The sequence below is a fragment of the Hippopotamus amphibius genome, chromosome 2, assembly GCF_030028045.1.
Source record: "Hippopotamus amphibius kiboko isolate mHipAmp2 chromosome 2, mHipAmp2.hap2, whole genome shotgun sequence".
Taxonomy (NCBI): domain Eukaryota; kingdom Metazoa; phylum Chordata; class Mammalia; order Artiodactyla; family Hippopotamidae; genus Hippopotamus; species Hippopotamus amphibius.
The window spans coordinates 3,309,598-3,323,234 of record NC_080187.1 but is presented as its reverse complement, the minus strand read 5'-3'; the positions used below and the strand labels follow the sequence as shown (position 1 = coordinate 3,323,234).

The following is a 13,637-nucleotide window of genomic DNA, read 5'->3' as shown; positions in this document are numbered from 1 at the left end:
AAGGTCAGGGAACTTCTCGACTCAGAAGCTCTCCCTGAGGTCCATCCATCTCCCCCCGGCCCTCTCCCTCATGCGGGTGCCGGCCCCATCCTAGGTCACCTCCAGGCCACGGCCCCTCTGGGCCGACTGACAGCACGGGGCAGCGCTCGGCGGCGGCTCCCGCCCAGGGCACTGTACATCTGCACCTCCCGCCGCCCAGGAGCCCGCCCAGGTCACTCACCTGGGCGCCCGGGTTACCCTGCTGTCCCGGGGGGCCGGGCTCTCCCTGGGGACCCTACAGGAAACACAAGCAAGACACTGAAGGGGGCTCTGGAGGGCGGGCAGGGGACGCAATCGGCTCTCGTGCCCAGGAGGGAAGGCAGGGGCCCCGGGGCAGACAGCGAGCCGGAGGCCGGGCCCTGCGGGCGAGCAGCACGTGCGTGTGTCTGCGCAGGTGCAGCTGACAGCCGCCCAGGACGACATGAGGCGGCATCCACCAGGAAATGCTCCATCTGGCTGAAAATTCCCAGCCATCGTGCTGGGCTCTTACAGACACCCATGAGACCCCTCTCGGTGGGCGTCGTCTCGGCACCTGCCCCCCACCAGCCTGCCAGGCGCCGTGAGAAAGCGCTTTCCCTGCACACCCGCACAGATGTGCTCAGGCTGCAGGTGTTGCAACACTCCCCCAGGATCTCAGCAGCACTCCCGGGGGGCCTGCACCGCGGGGGGCGGGGTGGTCCGGGGGCTCGGGGTCTGCTTCTTCCCCGTCACGTCCCCCCTGGTTTTGGTGCAGGGCTCCCCCTTCCCCGTCCTGAGCAGCGGGAGCGAGCCCAGGGGACCGCCCTGAGCCCGAGCCACGGGACCCCCAACTTACCACATTGCCTTTCGGGCCTGGCTGGCCGTCCATCCCCGTCACACCCTGGATGACATTGAGACGGAAAAGACGGAGAATTGACAAAGCTCAACAGGGAAAGTCCACTCAGCGCAGCTTGGTCCCTGCCCACAATGTCAGAGGATAGCACGTCCTTTGGGGGAGGGGAAAGGCTGGATCCCAAATAAATCCCGAGATCGGCCAGGGTCTAGCGGGGCTGCCAGGCTCCAGCATCGTGTCAGGAGGCCCTGAGGCCTCAGACAGCTGGGCAGGGGGGCCGGCCCTGGGGAAGCCGCCCCCCAGGCAGAGCCCTGCCAGAACTGTGAGCACCTGCCTCCCTCCAGGACTTGCCAAGATGCTCCTGGAAGTGCTTTCAAGAGAGGAAATGGGCATCCTGGTGACTGTTTATAACGGCAGACACAGTGTGCGGGGAGGAACAGAGTGAACCCAGCTGGCCTCTGCACCTCCACCTGCCAGCCCACACCTGCTGGGGCCATCCTCCCACGGGTGAGCACCAGGGCCCCGCCGACACCTTACACGAGCACCGGGCAGCGTGCACGGCTGTCAGCATGGGGCGCTGCCCGCGGCCCGAGTGGACCACACGCTGGGGGTGGGGTCTCAAAGGCAGTGATGGGACAGACACTCAAAGGACTTACGGGAGGTCCAGGCGGGCCTGGGGGCCCCTTCGGCCCCAGCAGACCACGAGGCCCCTGCAAGAGGAAAAGGCAAGGAGGGTTCAGACCGGGCCAGGAGCGCCGGGCCCCTGCCCTGTCCCCTGCCTCCCTCGGCCCAGAGCCTCCGCTGCTGACACAGGTCTCCCGGGGAGCGTGGCCCACACCCCCTCCCCTGCTCCAGCTCCTCACCCCACCCCAGCTCTCCCCCTGGGCTCTGGGGACCAGAGGCAGGGGTGGCTGGAACTGAGAGGGGCTCAGTGCCCCTCCCTGGCCGGGGAGGGGGGGCACATGTGTGGGAACAGCCCCACGCACGGGGGAGGGGCCGCACGGTGGTCATCACCTGCCGTGGGAAGGACCCACATCCGGACCGTTCCCGCCCTCCCGCCCCTGGAGAACTACCAGGCCTTTCAAGGCACCGCGATTTCGAGGGCCCTTAATTTTGATAGACGCTCCTCAGACGCAGTAGAAGAGAAGCCCTTCCCACGTTCATTGCCTCTTAAGTGTTCCCTTCGTTCTTTTAATACCGTCACATAAATGTTTTTCTGGAGTTAATAACCCAGAAGGCATTGCCTAGACGCGTGTTAAGGGGAGAGCTGTGCTGATGAAGCCCCCTCCGCGGCTAATCAGACCCCCAGGGTGTCATTTAGTCCCCAGAGGGCATGCAGACGCCGACCCCAGGCTCTCCTCCGTGCAGGGTCTGCGATATTTCTCCTCAATTAACATCTCTAGATGCGCACGGCTGCATTAGACGCTTGAAAAGTAATAGTAAGTGAAAAGCAATTAATATCCTTTTGTCACTGAGGAAATTTGCTCTGGCCTTAAATAGAAGTCGGCGTAGGGAAACGAGCTTTTGGAGGTCCAGGCATGGAGGACTCCTTATTTGGAAAGTGTAGCCATCGGAAAGTGTGGCAGGCTAAGTGACTGGCCCTGGACACCCACCCCGATGGACCCTGGACACCCACCGTCATGGACCCCGGACACACACCACATCTGCACCCCCGAGTCCTACCAGAACCCTCAGGGGCCTGGGCTACCACCCTGGCTCAGGCTCAGGCTGACCCCTCAGCGTTCTCCGCTCACCTCCCCCGTTCCCCTCCCAGGAGATGCCCAGATTTGTCCATCCCGAGGCTGAGCCCCTCTCAAATCTATGCTCCGAGTCAATCCCCAATTTTGGCCAGAGCATCAGTGAGGAGACACAGAATCCCACCCAGTCAGTGAACTTACAGGCTCCCCGGGCAGCCCTCTGGGCCCGACGTCTCCATCGTCACCCTGTGGGGGAGAAAAGAGGCAGGATTGTAGGGATCGGCCATAAAGCCTGGACACCAGAGAGACGACGTTCCCTTCATCTGTGCAGGAGTCTCTGGCCTGGGGCTGCTGCAGCACACCCCAGAGCTACTAGACCCTGTGCCAGCAGGCACAGCCCGGAACGGCCCCACTCGCAGGGGCTGCAGGTAAGAGGTGGGGGGTAGGGCTCACAAACCACAGCTCCAGGGAGGTGAGAGCTGGGCAGAAAAGGTCACGGGTTACCTGGCAGGTGAAGATGGAGATGAAAGATAGGGAGGCAGAACCAGGCAGAGATAGAAAGATGATGGATGATAGACAGATGGGTAGATACATAGATAACAGATAAATAGATAAATAGAGAATAGATAATGGATAGATAAATAGATAAATAGGTAGACAGATGATAGACAGATGGGTAGATAGATGATAGATAGATAATAGATAAATAGATAGATAATAGGTGATAGGTAGATGATATATGATAGATAGATAGATAGATAGATAGATAATAGATGATAGGTAGATGATATATAATAGACAGATGATAGATAGATAGATAGATAGATAGATAATAGGTAGGTAGAGACACAAAGGAGAAAAAATGGTGTAGAGAAGGATCCTGGGGCCTGGGGCACCTGTGACAGGTGAGGGCACTCCAGACCCACAGGTCCGTCCGTCAACATCAAGGTCTGAGGTCTGCCTCTACAGGAAGGAAGTTCTGTGCGGCCGTCTCTCCACTCCCATCAACACCCCGCCCCCCATGCAGGTGCCCGTCTCTGCCGCCAGCATCTTGCGTAGTTTTCACTGAGGAGACGGGCAGCAGGTGCGGCCAACATGCAGCAGGATACGTACCCTTTCTCCGTCTTCCCCCGGAAGTCCCGGTGGGCCAGAAGGACCAGGGTCGCCCTGGGAAGCCAAGCAGGGTCAGCGTTAGGCACCCGGGCAGACACGCCTGACTGTCTCAAGGCCCCCGTTTCGTCTTCCTCTGCTTCTGAGACTGAAAATCCCAACCCCCTCCCGAGGCTCTCTCAGAGTCACAGGGGACCCTTCGGAAACGGTGTCTCCTGGTGTGACGGGGTGCACGGCTGGCTGGCGGGACGCTCACCCTGGATTTGGTGTCCTGGAGGTGGGATGGCTGGACTGGCACCTGGGAGCCTGCGGGCGCCCAGGACACCAGGGCGGGGTCTGAGCTGCACCCCGCTGACCTCTCCATGTGAAGCAGGGGCGCACCCCATCCCCCAAAGCCCCCTGAAAGGGCCACCGCTCTGGCCTGTGAGGGTCAGTACTGGTCCACCTGACGTCCCTGCAGCTTCAGGCCTCGCATACCCTCCGTGCTCAGTATGTGCTCATCAGTCAGTCCAGCGGACTGGCCCTGACCAGTGCCTGCCTTCCGCCCGGTTCCCCGTGAGCGTGGGAGAACCTGGGCGAAGCAGCTTCAGCTAAAGTGCAACCACCACTTCTCACGGCAGCAGGGACGTGATGGGTGACTCTGACAAAATCAACAGCACGTGTGTGTGCATGTGCACGCACGCGTGTGCCTGCATGTCCAGGACGTGCCAAAACATACAAGAGGCATCGTCTACGTCAAAGAAAACAGAGAAGGGCTGCAAAGCATCGCATGGAGACACCTGGACTCGGCGAAGTAACAGGCGGCCCCCACCCCCCACCCATGGGCGGCCACGTGGGACCAGCCCACCTCCTGCAGTCACCCCTTTAATGGCGAGAAGGGTCCTTGGCGGCTCCCGAAAGGGCAGCCGTTGGGTTTCCTGAAGGGCGGAGGGCCCTTAACAGACCCACAGGGGCACCACGTGTCCTGCCTCGTCCCCTCAAGGGATGGACCCCACGGCTCTTTCTCCATCAGCTGCGGGTGAGAAATCGGCTCTCCTTGGGCTGCCCTTCCACCCCCAGGGACGTTACGCCCATGTCCACGTCCACTGCCCACCCCCATGAGGCTCATTTAGCAGCCACTTTGGAATTGAGGGCCCAACCTCCCAGGAAGCCATGTCTTCCAGTGGCTCCCAGACAGGAAACACTCACCCGGTGGCCCTTCTCTCCCGGTAGCCCAGCCAGGCCGTCGAAGCCACGGTCACCCTGCAAGGAGGACAGAGGCAGCTCAGCCCACGCTGCACGGCCCCTCCACCCTCCTTGGGCCACGGTCCACACAGTGTCTGTGCACCCGGGGCCCCAGGACCCCACAGTGGGGCCACTGGCTGCCCCCCTCCCCCCCACCACACATTTCACAGCCTTGGGTCCATATTCCCATTGCCTTTCCCCAGAACACCAACAAAGGCTGCAAACGGAGAGGCGGCTTCTGTCCCAGGGCCACAGACGGGGCCCTGGAGGGTCCCGAGACCTCAGTGTTTGGGGTGACAGCTGCAAAGTCCGGTGTGTGTGCGCCTGTGTGTGCGCACGTGTGAGTGTGTGTGAGTGTTGCATGTGAGTGTGAGCATGTGTGTGTGTGTAAGTGTGTGGGTGAGCGTGTGAGTGTGTAAGTGTGTGCGCATGTTAGTGTGTGTGCGCACGTGTGAATGTGTGCGAGTGTTGCATGTGAGTGTGAGCATGTGTGTGTGTGTAAGTGTGTGGGTGAGCGTGTGAGTGTGTAAGCGTGTGCACATGTTAGTGTGTGCGCGCACGTGTGAATGTGTGCGAGTGTTGCATGTGAGTGTGAGCGCGTGTGTGTGTAAGTGTGTGGGTGAGCGTGTGAGTGTGTAAGCGTGTGCGTGTTAGTGTGTGTGCGTGAGTGTGCGTGAGTACGAGTGTTGTGCATGTGTGTGTGTGAGTGTGTAAGTGTGTGTGCGTGTGTGCGCATGTGCACTTGCCGTCTGCCTGTGTCTCTTATCACGACACCCTTGGGGCCGAGAGCGCCACCCACGCAGCAGGTGCGCCCACCCGTTGGCGGATGGCCCCGCACCGCCGCCCCCCGGGCGCACCGGCTCCCAGGCCAGCCCTCCTTCCGCCACCGGCGCGCAGCCAGCCTCGGGGGTGTGGCCACCCGCGAGGGGTGAGGTCAAGACAAAGCTAGTTTAGGCTCGGACACTTTTGCTGTTGAAAGAAGACCAGAGTCTGCGGGGACAGATTCGGGAACCTTGTCCCCTCTGTCACCGCAGGACTCACGGCAGCACCTGAGGGCCACTCCTCGCCCGTTACGGGTGAGCAGGGGCAGGGCCCCCTGGCGGGACTGGGGACTCCTGAGAACACCTGCTGTCCCCACTGTGGGCTCCTCGCTGGAGAAAGTCAGCACTTCCTCCGGCGCCTTGTACGGCCTTGGACAAACTCTTCCAGGGCTGAGAAGGAAGGGTGGACCAAGAACGGCAGGAGGTTTGTCCCAGATTTGGGGGCAGAGGGACGGGCACACTGGACCTCGGCGGCGGGCGGGGTGGGGTTCCCCTGGGCTGCACCGGGGCCGCTCACACATACCCCAGCTCTGCGTCGCCCACGTGCCATGTCTACTTGCTCCCTGCAGCGCCGAGGCGCTCAGACACCCCGCGTCTGGGCAAGAGGACCTCCCACCATGGACCTGTGAGTGACCCGTGACACTCACCCCTCCAGCCCCAGTCTTTGTGTCAACGTGCCCGAGGGGCTGATCCAACCTGAACTGCTGACGCCCAGAGTCCTACCCCCGGATGAGAGCAAATGTCCCCAGTCATCACTTGTCATCATAGCCATATCGTCACATAACCACGTGTCGATGACAGTGCGGATGCTGGCCGCGTACGGGCACAGGAGGTGCTGAGCGGCACCTACCTTGGGGCCGGTCTGTCCAGGCATCCCTCTTGCTCCATCGCTGCCAGATCGCCCCTGGAACAGAGTGGGGCAAACTGTCATTACAAGGAGTGGCCAGCTCCCCGAGACCTCTGAACGGTGGCTTCCTGCGACACCACGCAGACGGTCCCACAGCCCCGGGGGGGGGACCCTGATCCGGAGCCCTGGGCTGCGGTACACAGGCTCTGGTCTTTCCAAGCCTCGCCATCCTGAACCTCGGAGCGCAGCTAACGTGCTTGCCCCTCTATGTTTCCAGGCGAGGACGTGGTGCGCACGAGATGGTGTGACGGGCGGCAACCGAGGGGCCGTGTGTGTCCACGGGATCTGCTTCACGACCCAGGAGAGTGCCCAATGCTGACATGTGCACATGTCCCGTCCACCAGCTGACATCAAGGGAAAGCCCGGTGAGCCACAGGGCGAGAGAGAGCATCCGGGTAGTGTGAAGGACAGGAGGAAAGTGAGGCCCAGAGGGGCGGCCTGGCTCTCGAAGGCCACGTAGCCGCCCACAGGCAGGGTCTCGACTGAGAACACCGTGTCCAGGGGCCATTCCTCCCCGGCCACTCCTTCCAGCCAGGGCAGCAGGCCCACCCTCCCCACCTGGGGCTGGAGGACAGGGCCCGCCCTACCAGGGTCCCCGATAAAGGCCCACAGCCCCCACGGACAGCCTGCCAGGCGTGAGGCCACCTAGATGGGGGCGGGGACTGAGGCAGGAGTCCACTCGCTGATGAGGGATGTCAGGCAGCTGAGTGTAACGCGCCCACCCAGATCAACGCGTCTCCTCTCCAGGCCACGTGCACCTGGTCCGAGAGGCCTCGCCAGGGGCACCGGGGCCGCGATGACAGGCAGCGAGGCCTCATGGCACAACCAGGACAGGGAGGGCAGCACGAAGGCGGCAAGGGTTCAGGAGGACTACCAGGAGGCGGCTGGTGCACCCCAGGTTAAAGGTTACAAGGAACCGCCCGGGATGAAAAGTCATCTCAGAAAAGGCACCCGAGCAACGCAGCTCCGGGCGGAACGCAGACAGGACCCTGCGAACAGAGGCCGACAGGGAGCCCCTCCTCAAATTTCCAAACGCTTTCAGAAATCAAGGGAAATGTGTCGGAAGAGTTGACAGGATTCCGCTGCAGGACATCGCGGGCAGACGGGCTCCGCGCTGCACAAAGAACGAAAGGGCCAGCCCTCCAGGCGGCCCTGAGCCCCTCCCACTGTCCCTTCCTCTCCAGCCTGGTTCCTCCAGCACACGCATATTCATGGCCCTGACGCCAGTGGTCTCTGCCACGAGTCACACTACGAACCATCCCTGGCATCTTTCCGTTTTCAGTTTTCGCCTCGCCCTGACCAAGAAACTCTTTCCACTGAAACTCTACAACAAGTGTTTACAGAGATACAAAAGACCCTCAAAGAAAAAAAACACTTTTCAGAACCAGATCCAAGATAAGCCACCTCACTGTCTACCAAGAATCACTGCGTTCCGGCATCAGTGGCCCTCTTATAATCGTCCATGCAGTCCGTGTACCCCTCTGCCTCGTGCCTGCGTCCCCTCCACCATCTGTGGACCTGCAGCCTTGAGGGGTCAGCATGAGACAGCCATGCCTGACTGCTGATCACTGGGTCACTTGCCTTGTAACTACCATTAACTCCTGGGATGGAGGCCCCATAGCCACTGAGGAATTACTGGTGTTTGCCTTGTATACTTTGTAACTAAAGCAGGAACTGGCAGCTCAGGGGCCAACATTTCTTGCAGGGGTTCATCCAGGCATAAATACAACACAAGAAGGAGTATTTTTTTCATTCAGTAGAAACATCTGCTTGATGGAAAGATCTACTAGTTAGAGTTTGATGTGGGTTAATTAGGATTTCCCGAGCCCGTCTGGATGGTGTTGGTTAGTTTATATGAGGTTATAAACGCACGCCCTCTGCCAGTAGCCACAGTCGTATGCAAGCAAAGCAGTTCCATCCACTAAAAGTACATCGCAGACAGAGAATACAGGAGGCGAGGAGCACAGCTAAGGCGCAAGGCCCCGAGCAGCCAGCCCGCCGTTTCCCCCAAGCCAAAGCCATCGCTGGAGAGATGAGGCTGCCCCCAGAGAAAGGACCACTGATCATCTTGTCTTTTCCACACTTGCTCCTGAGGAACCTGGGAAGTTGCTTTAATTAAAAATGTTTGTTGGGGCTTCCCTGGTTGTCCAGATCTAAAGAATCCGCCTTCCAATGCAAGGGATGCGGGTTTGATCCCTGGTCGCGGAACTAAGATCCTACATGCCGCAGCGCAACTAAGCCCACGCACCACAACGACTGAGCTCGCACGCCTCAACTAGAGAGACTGTGTGCCGCAAACTACAGAGCCCACACGCCACAACTAGAGAGAAGCCCGGGTGCCACAACAAAAGATTCTGCGTGCCGCAACTAAGACCTGATGCAGCCAAAGAAATTAAGAAATAAAATAAATATTATAATAAACAAATAAAATAAATATTTTAAAGAAATGTTTGTCGAACTATGTTCACATGCTCGGGACAGAGGCTGGGGGCAGGGGCGGGGAGCTCGCTGCTGCGTGACCGGGACGCACCCAGCCTGGGACACAGATGCACCCTCTGAAGGGAAGGGAGCTGCTGGGCTAAGCCTGGCAGGCAAGACGCAGCGTGATCGGAGCACATGCACCACAGAGTCCCGCCCCATCTGTGGCCTGGCCGCTGTCACTGAGACACACTCACCCTTCTTCCAGGCTTTCCTGACGGGCCAGGTGGGCCCTGCAAACCCCGCGGACCCTGTCGGGAATCAGAGGACAAGGGTTAGTGGTGTGTCTGCTTTTCAGAGGAGAAAGCAAAGCCTGGTCCCCGTGCTCGTCCACCCAGCCCACGGCTACCGTCCCAGCTGCCACCATGTGGGTAACAGTCGGCCAGGGTGCAGGACCCGCTGCCCCGAGTGAAGGCGGGGGCAGCAAACAGGCAGCTCGGCCCCCTGCTGCAGACACTGCTGCTGTTCTGCCTCCGGCTTTGCATCAAGTGCCAGCAACTCCCACCACTTCCTTGACGGAAGGCAGCATCGGGGCTCCACCTTCCAGAAGGGGCCCCTTCAGACAGAGAAAGGGGAGGAGGTGGTACGTACCTGAGGCCCCATGTCTCCCGGTTCGCCCTTCAGACCTCCGCTCCCGGGAGGGCCCTGGGGAGACACGTCTGGTTAGGGGATGTCCGGCAGGTACAGGCTATGGGGTGGCCGGGGAAGGGCTGGGAAAGGACACGGAGCGGGCCCACGGCCAGGGCCCCTGCAGAGCCCGGCCGCCTGCCTTGGACAGAACCCGAGGGACAAGCAGGAACTTCTCCTTGTTTGTGTCTCTTCCCAGGTTTGAGGGAAATCGTGGACGGGGCGTGCACAAGGGCCACCAGCTCAGGACACGCTCGCTTCTCTCCAGGACGGATCTGACCACTGTCTGTCACAGCCTGCAGCCTAGGCCGCGTGTGGACACCCTCGCCCATTGCAGGGCAAGATCCCCAGATGCAGGGAGGGCCCTGACGCAGACCCAGGGCCAAGCCCACCCCTCCTGGGGGACGGGGGCGGGGCACCATGCGCGTCAGTCCTCCAGCTCCTTGCAAACTGCAAGGGCCATGCACACCCCCAGAGGCCCCATCTGCCGCCCCGAGTCTGCCTGGCACACGCTGCCCGCGGTTGGTGCATCAGGGGCCGGGCAGGGGGCTGGAACTGGGGTCTGCCCCACGCTGAGGTGGCCGCGACTGTAAAGAGTGATGGCAGCCTCGAGAGAAAGAGGCTTGGGGCCCGGGGTCACCAGGCAAAGTCGTAGCCAATGCAAGTGTGAGCCCTTCCCTGCCCCCAGGGCGCCGTGGACACCTCAGGCTCCTCCTGCCCAGGCCCCTCCCACCCTGAGCTCCCGGTGATGTAAAGTGTGCTTTGACCTGCAAGCCTGATGGGCAGGGGCTGGCCAGGGGCACCTAACCACCCCCCCTTCCCCCGTGCTCCCCCACGCGCTCCGCGATGACGACTTACCATGGGACCGGGTCTCCCGGTAAGACCCATCGGGCCAGCCGGCCCCCTCAACGCCAGCTGCAAGGGAAAACGAGACACGCTGAGAAATGGCTGGTTCACCTGTCCTGACAGGTGAGACGTGCCAGGTGGGAAGGGGCTGACATCAGAGGCCATGGATCGGAGCCGGGGGGGGAGGAGGTCCCACGGACCCCCAGACGGTGACCGCCACGAATGGGGCGGGAGAGGTGGGGCGGGAGCCAGGCAGGTGCCCCTCACCACGTGCTGACTCCTTCCTTCTCCCCGACCCGCCGTGCACCGGGAGGGCCTGCCCTCCGCCCTCCACCCCTCAGAGTACGCTTGAAATGAAGCCCACGTTCTGGGCTGGGTTGGCATTAAGGTCCCACAGGGGGCACCTCCAGTGACCGGGGAGGTGTCGGGGAGCCCTCCTAGGGTGAACGAAATCATCACCAGGAGAGGCAGCCGGGGAACCCCAGCCACCTGGGGCCCCACCGGGACACCTGCCCGGTGCCTCCCCGCCTCCCAGCTGCCACCGCCCAGTTCAACCTGCTTGCTTAAAGGGCCTCTCCCGCCCCCGTTGTGGCACTGTGCCCCCCGCATGATGCCATTTTAATTTTGGACGATTTTGTGTTATAAAAGCTTCTTAGGAGCCCACTGCCCACTTGGCTTCCATCAGAACACACACGGATTCAAAGGCCAGCCAGGCCGGCCGGGCAGTAGATCGGGGGGCAGGCGATGGGGTTTGTCGGCCGCTGATCGCATCACACGGCAGCTGGTCCCACAGCAGCGCCTCAGCGCCCGCCGCCCCATCCGTCACTATCCACGTGTCCTGACCATTAGCGTGTGCCCGCCGGGCCAGGGCCACACAGATGCTGCCCAGCAAGGGGCTCCTCAGCAGCTTCCCGCGACGCCCCATGACGGGCGCCCCACGGGAGGATCCCCCACCCAGCGGGCGGCATCTGCTCGTTTCACAGGCAATCAGCAACCTGGAGCCTCGTCAACTAAACACGCAACTCACTAATGAGCTCGTCTGCCGAGGGCAGAGCGATACCGGGGCACGTGCTCCTCGGGACCCCCAGGCTGGGTGAGGGACTTCGGGGCCCACGGGCTCTCTCCAGAGGCATCAGGCTCAGCCCGGCCCCCCCACAGGGAGCCCCTTCCAGGAGAACATGGGGTCTCTCCATCCCCAGAGCCCAGGGGAGGGCGGCACACGGCTGAAGCTGGGCGCACGGGGTCAGCAGGTGCCAGAGAGGCTCGGCGGACAAGGCCTCATCCAGGAACCTGGACCCTCGGTGTGGACAAGGAAGCCCTGAGAAACCTCCCCCACCTTTCCTGGTACTCACCCGGCCCCCGAAGTGCGCAGGGAGGACTGGACCCCACAGGCTCCTGACTCCCAGGCGAGCCCACCCAACTTGGCCAGAGGCACTTCCCATCCCAGCTGGGCGCCGAGCCCCACGGGGCCGGGCTCTGCTCCCCCCGCCCTCCGGCCCAGGGCCCCACTCACCCGGGCCTGCTGCAGGATGGCTTGCGCTTGGGACTCCTGGGCTGAGACCATGGGCCCTTTGGCACTCGCATCACCGCCCCCGCCGAACCGGAACTGCAGGTGTAGGACTGGGGTCACCAAGGGCACACCGACGTGGTGCCCGCTCTGGACCGCAGGGCTGAGGCACGCCCATCGGCCTCTCAGGTGACCTCGGAGCCTTGGAGGGTCTGGCTGTGCAGCTTCCAGCCCCAGACCCCCTCCCGGTCACGCCGCCCAGCTCTGCCTGCACAGAGCTGCTCCAGCCCCACCAGCCAATTCCAGCCCTCAGGCCACCCAGAGAGCCTCCCCGAAGCTGGGAAACCCCTTCTGGCACCTGTGGCATCTCACCTGAGACCCCACGGCCCCAACTTAACACAAGGAAAAGCCCAGGGCCCAGTGCACACCCTGCGCTGAGGCCCAGCAGGGAGGGGACAGGTCCACGCAGGCTCTCCTGAGCTGCACCCAGCTCCCCAGGCACACGGGCTCACGGAGAGAGTGACATGGTCCAGACCAGCCCTCCACACACTCGCCCTCCCGGCCTGGGCTCCCCGTGAGGACCTGCAAGGTCACAAGCAAGGTCACAAGCAGGTCAAGTTCAAGAAGGGACCGGCTGGCACGGGGGTCCGAGTGGAAAGGGTGGGTATGTGGTGATGGAGGGAGATGCCACACAGCTTCTCTCAGAGCTGGACTCTGTCCCCTCTCAGAGGGGCCAGCCCTGGACGCCAGCAGAGGTGGAGACCCCGACCCCGGTGTCCACCCTGCCGTGCCCGCAGAACACCCCCGAGGAGCCTGTTTCTACAAGGCAGTCAGCTTGGGTTGGAGCTAGTCGGTGGCCTGGCGATCGACCCCCTCGGAAACAGCCCAGGGCCCCAGTCTCCCATCCAGCCCACCCACCCCGGCCACCACCCCCACGAGGAAGGACACTCACAGGCAGCATGAGCATGGTTCCAGGAGGCCCGGGCAGCCCGTCAGCCCCAGGAAGGCCTGGGCGTCCAGGGGGACCCTGCGGACAGAGGAGCAGGGGCATGGGTCAGTGCACAGGGCGGAGACGGGCTGGGGGGAGGTGAGGGGGCAGAGCGGGGCCCGCGGGAGACGCCCTGCACGACCACAGAGCAGCGCAGGGCCCCGGGCGTGGAATGTGCAGACCCCAAGCCCAGAGGAGGGGACTTCGCTGTGGGCTGAGGAGGAGGACAGGGAGGAGGATGGAGGAAGGTCCAGAGGAGTCAGAGAGTCTGCCACGGGCGGGGGAGGCTGGAGTCTGCCGTGGGCGGGGGCGGGGGGTGCGGGCAGAGGCCACACTGCGGGAGGCGGGTGGGGGTGGGGGCACAGGGCTTCCATGACCCCAGGAACGTCCCTGCCAGATGTCCCACTTGGGTGGGGCAGCCTGAGGACACCTGCGCTGGCTGCTCAGAGGGCCAGCTGGTCCCCTCCCCCCGGCTCTGCGGGTGGAGCAGATGCCAGACGGGAAGCACCCACTTGTTTGGACAGACAGGCGGGGCTGGAGTGGCCGGGAGGACAGTGCATGGGACACAAGTCCTCTCCAGCA

The 13,637-nt window shown here is 62.4% G+C and overlaps 1 protein-coding gene across 2 annotated transcripts in view; it reads right to left on the bottom strand.

Annotated features, from left to right (window-relative positions):
* Positions 1-13,637, bottom strand: part of COL5A1 (collagen type V alpha 1 chain) — a 159,234-nt gene that overhangs the window by 62,551 nt on the left and 83,046 nt on the right. For both annotated transcript variants that reach the window (XM_057724520.1, XM_057724522.1), the window contains exons 12-23: positions 13,020-13,094; positions 12,074-12,166; positions 10,573-10,629; positions 9,679-9,732; positions 9,285-9,338; positions 6,553-6,606; positions 4,846-4,899; positions 3,661-3,714; positions 2,749-2,793; positions 1,507-1,560; positions 854-898; positions 221-274 (exon numbers count right to left, since the gene is read on the bottom strand). In XM_057724520.1, the coding sequence (XP_057580503.1) occupies positions 221-274; positions 854-898; positions 1,507-1,560; positions 2,749-2,793; positions 3,661-3,714; positions 4,846-4,899; positions 6,553-6,606; positions 9,285-9,338; positions 9,679-9,732; positions 10,573-10,629; positions 12,074-12,166; positions 13,020-13,094 (693 nt within the window). The remainder of the gene's footprint in view (positions 1-220; positions 275-853; positions 899-1,506; positions 1,561-2,748; positions 2,794-3,660; positions 3,715-4,845; positions 4,900-6,552; positions 6,607-9,284; positions 9,339-9,678; positions 9,733-10,572; positions 10,630-12,073; positions 12,167-13,019; positions 13,095-13,637) is intronic.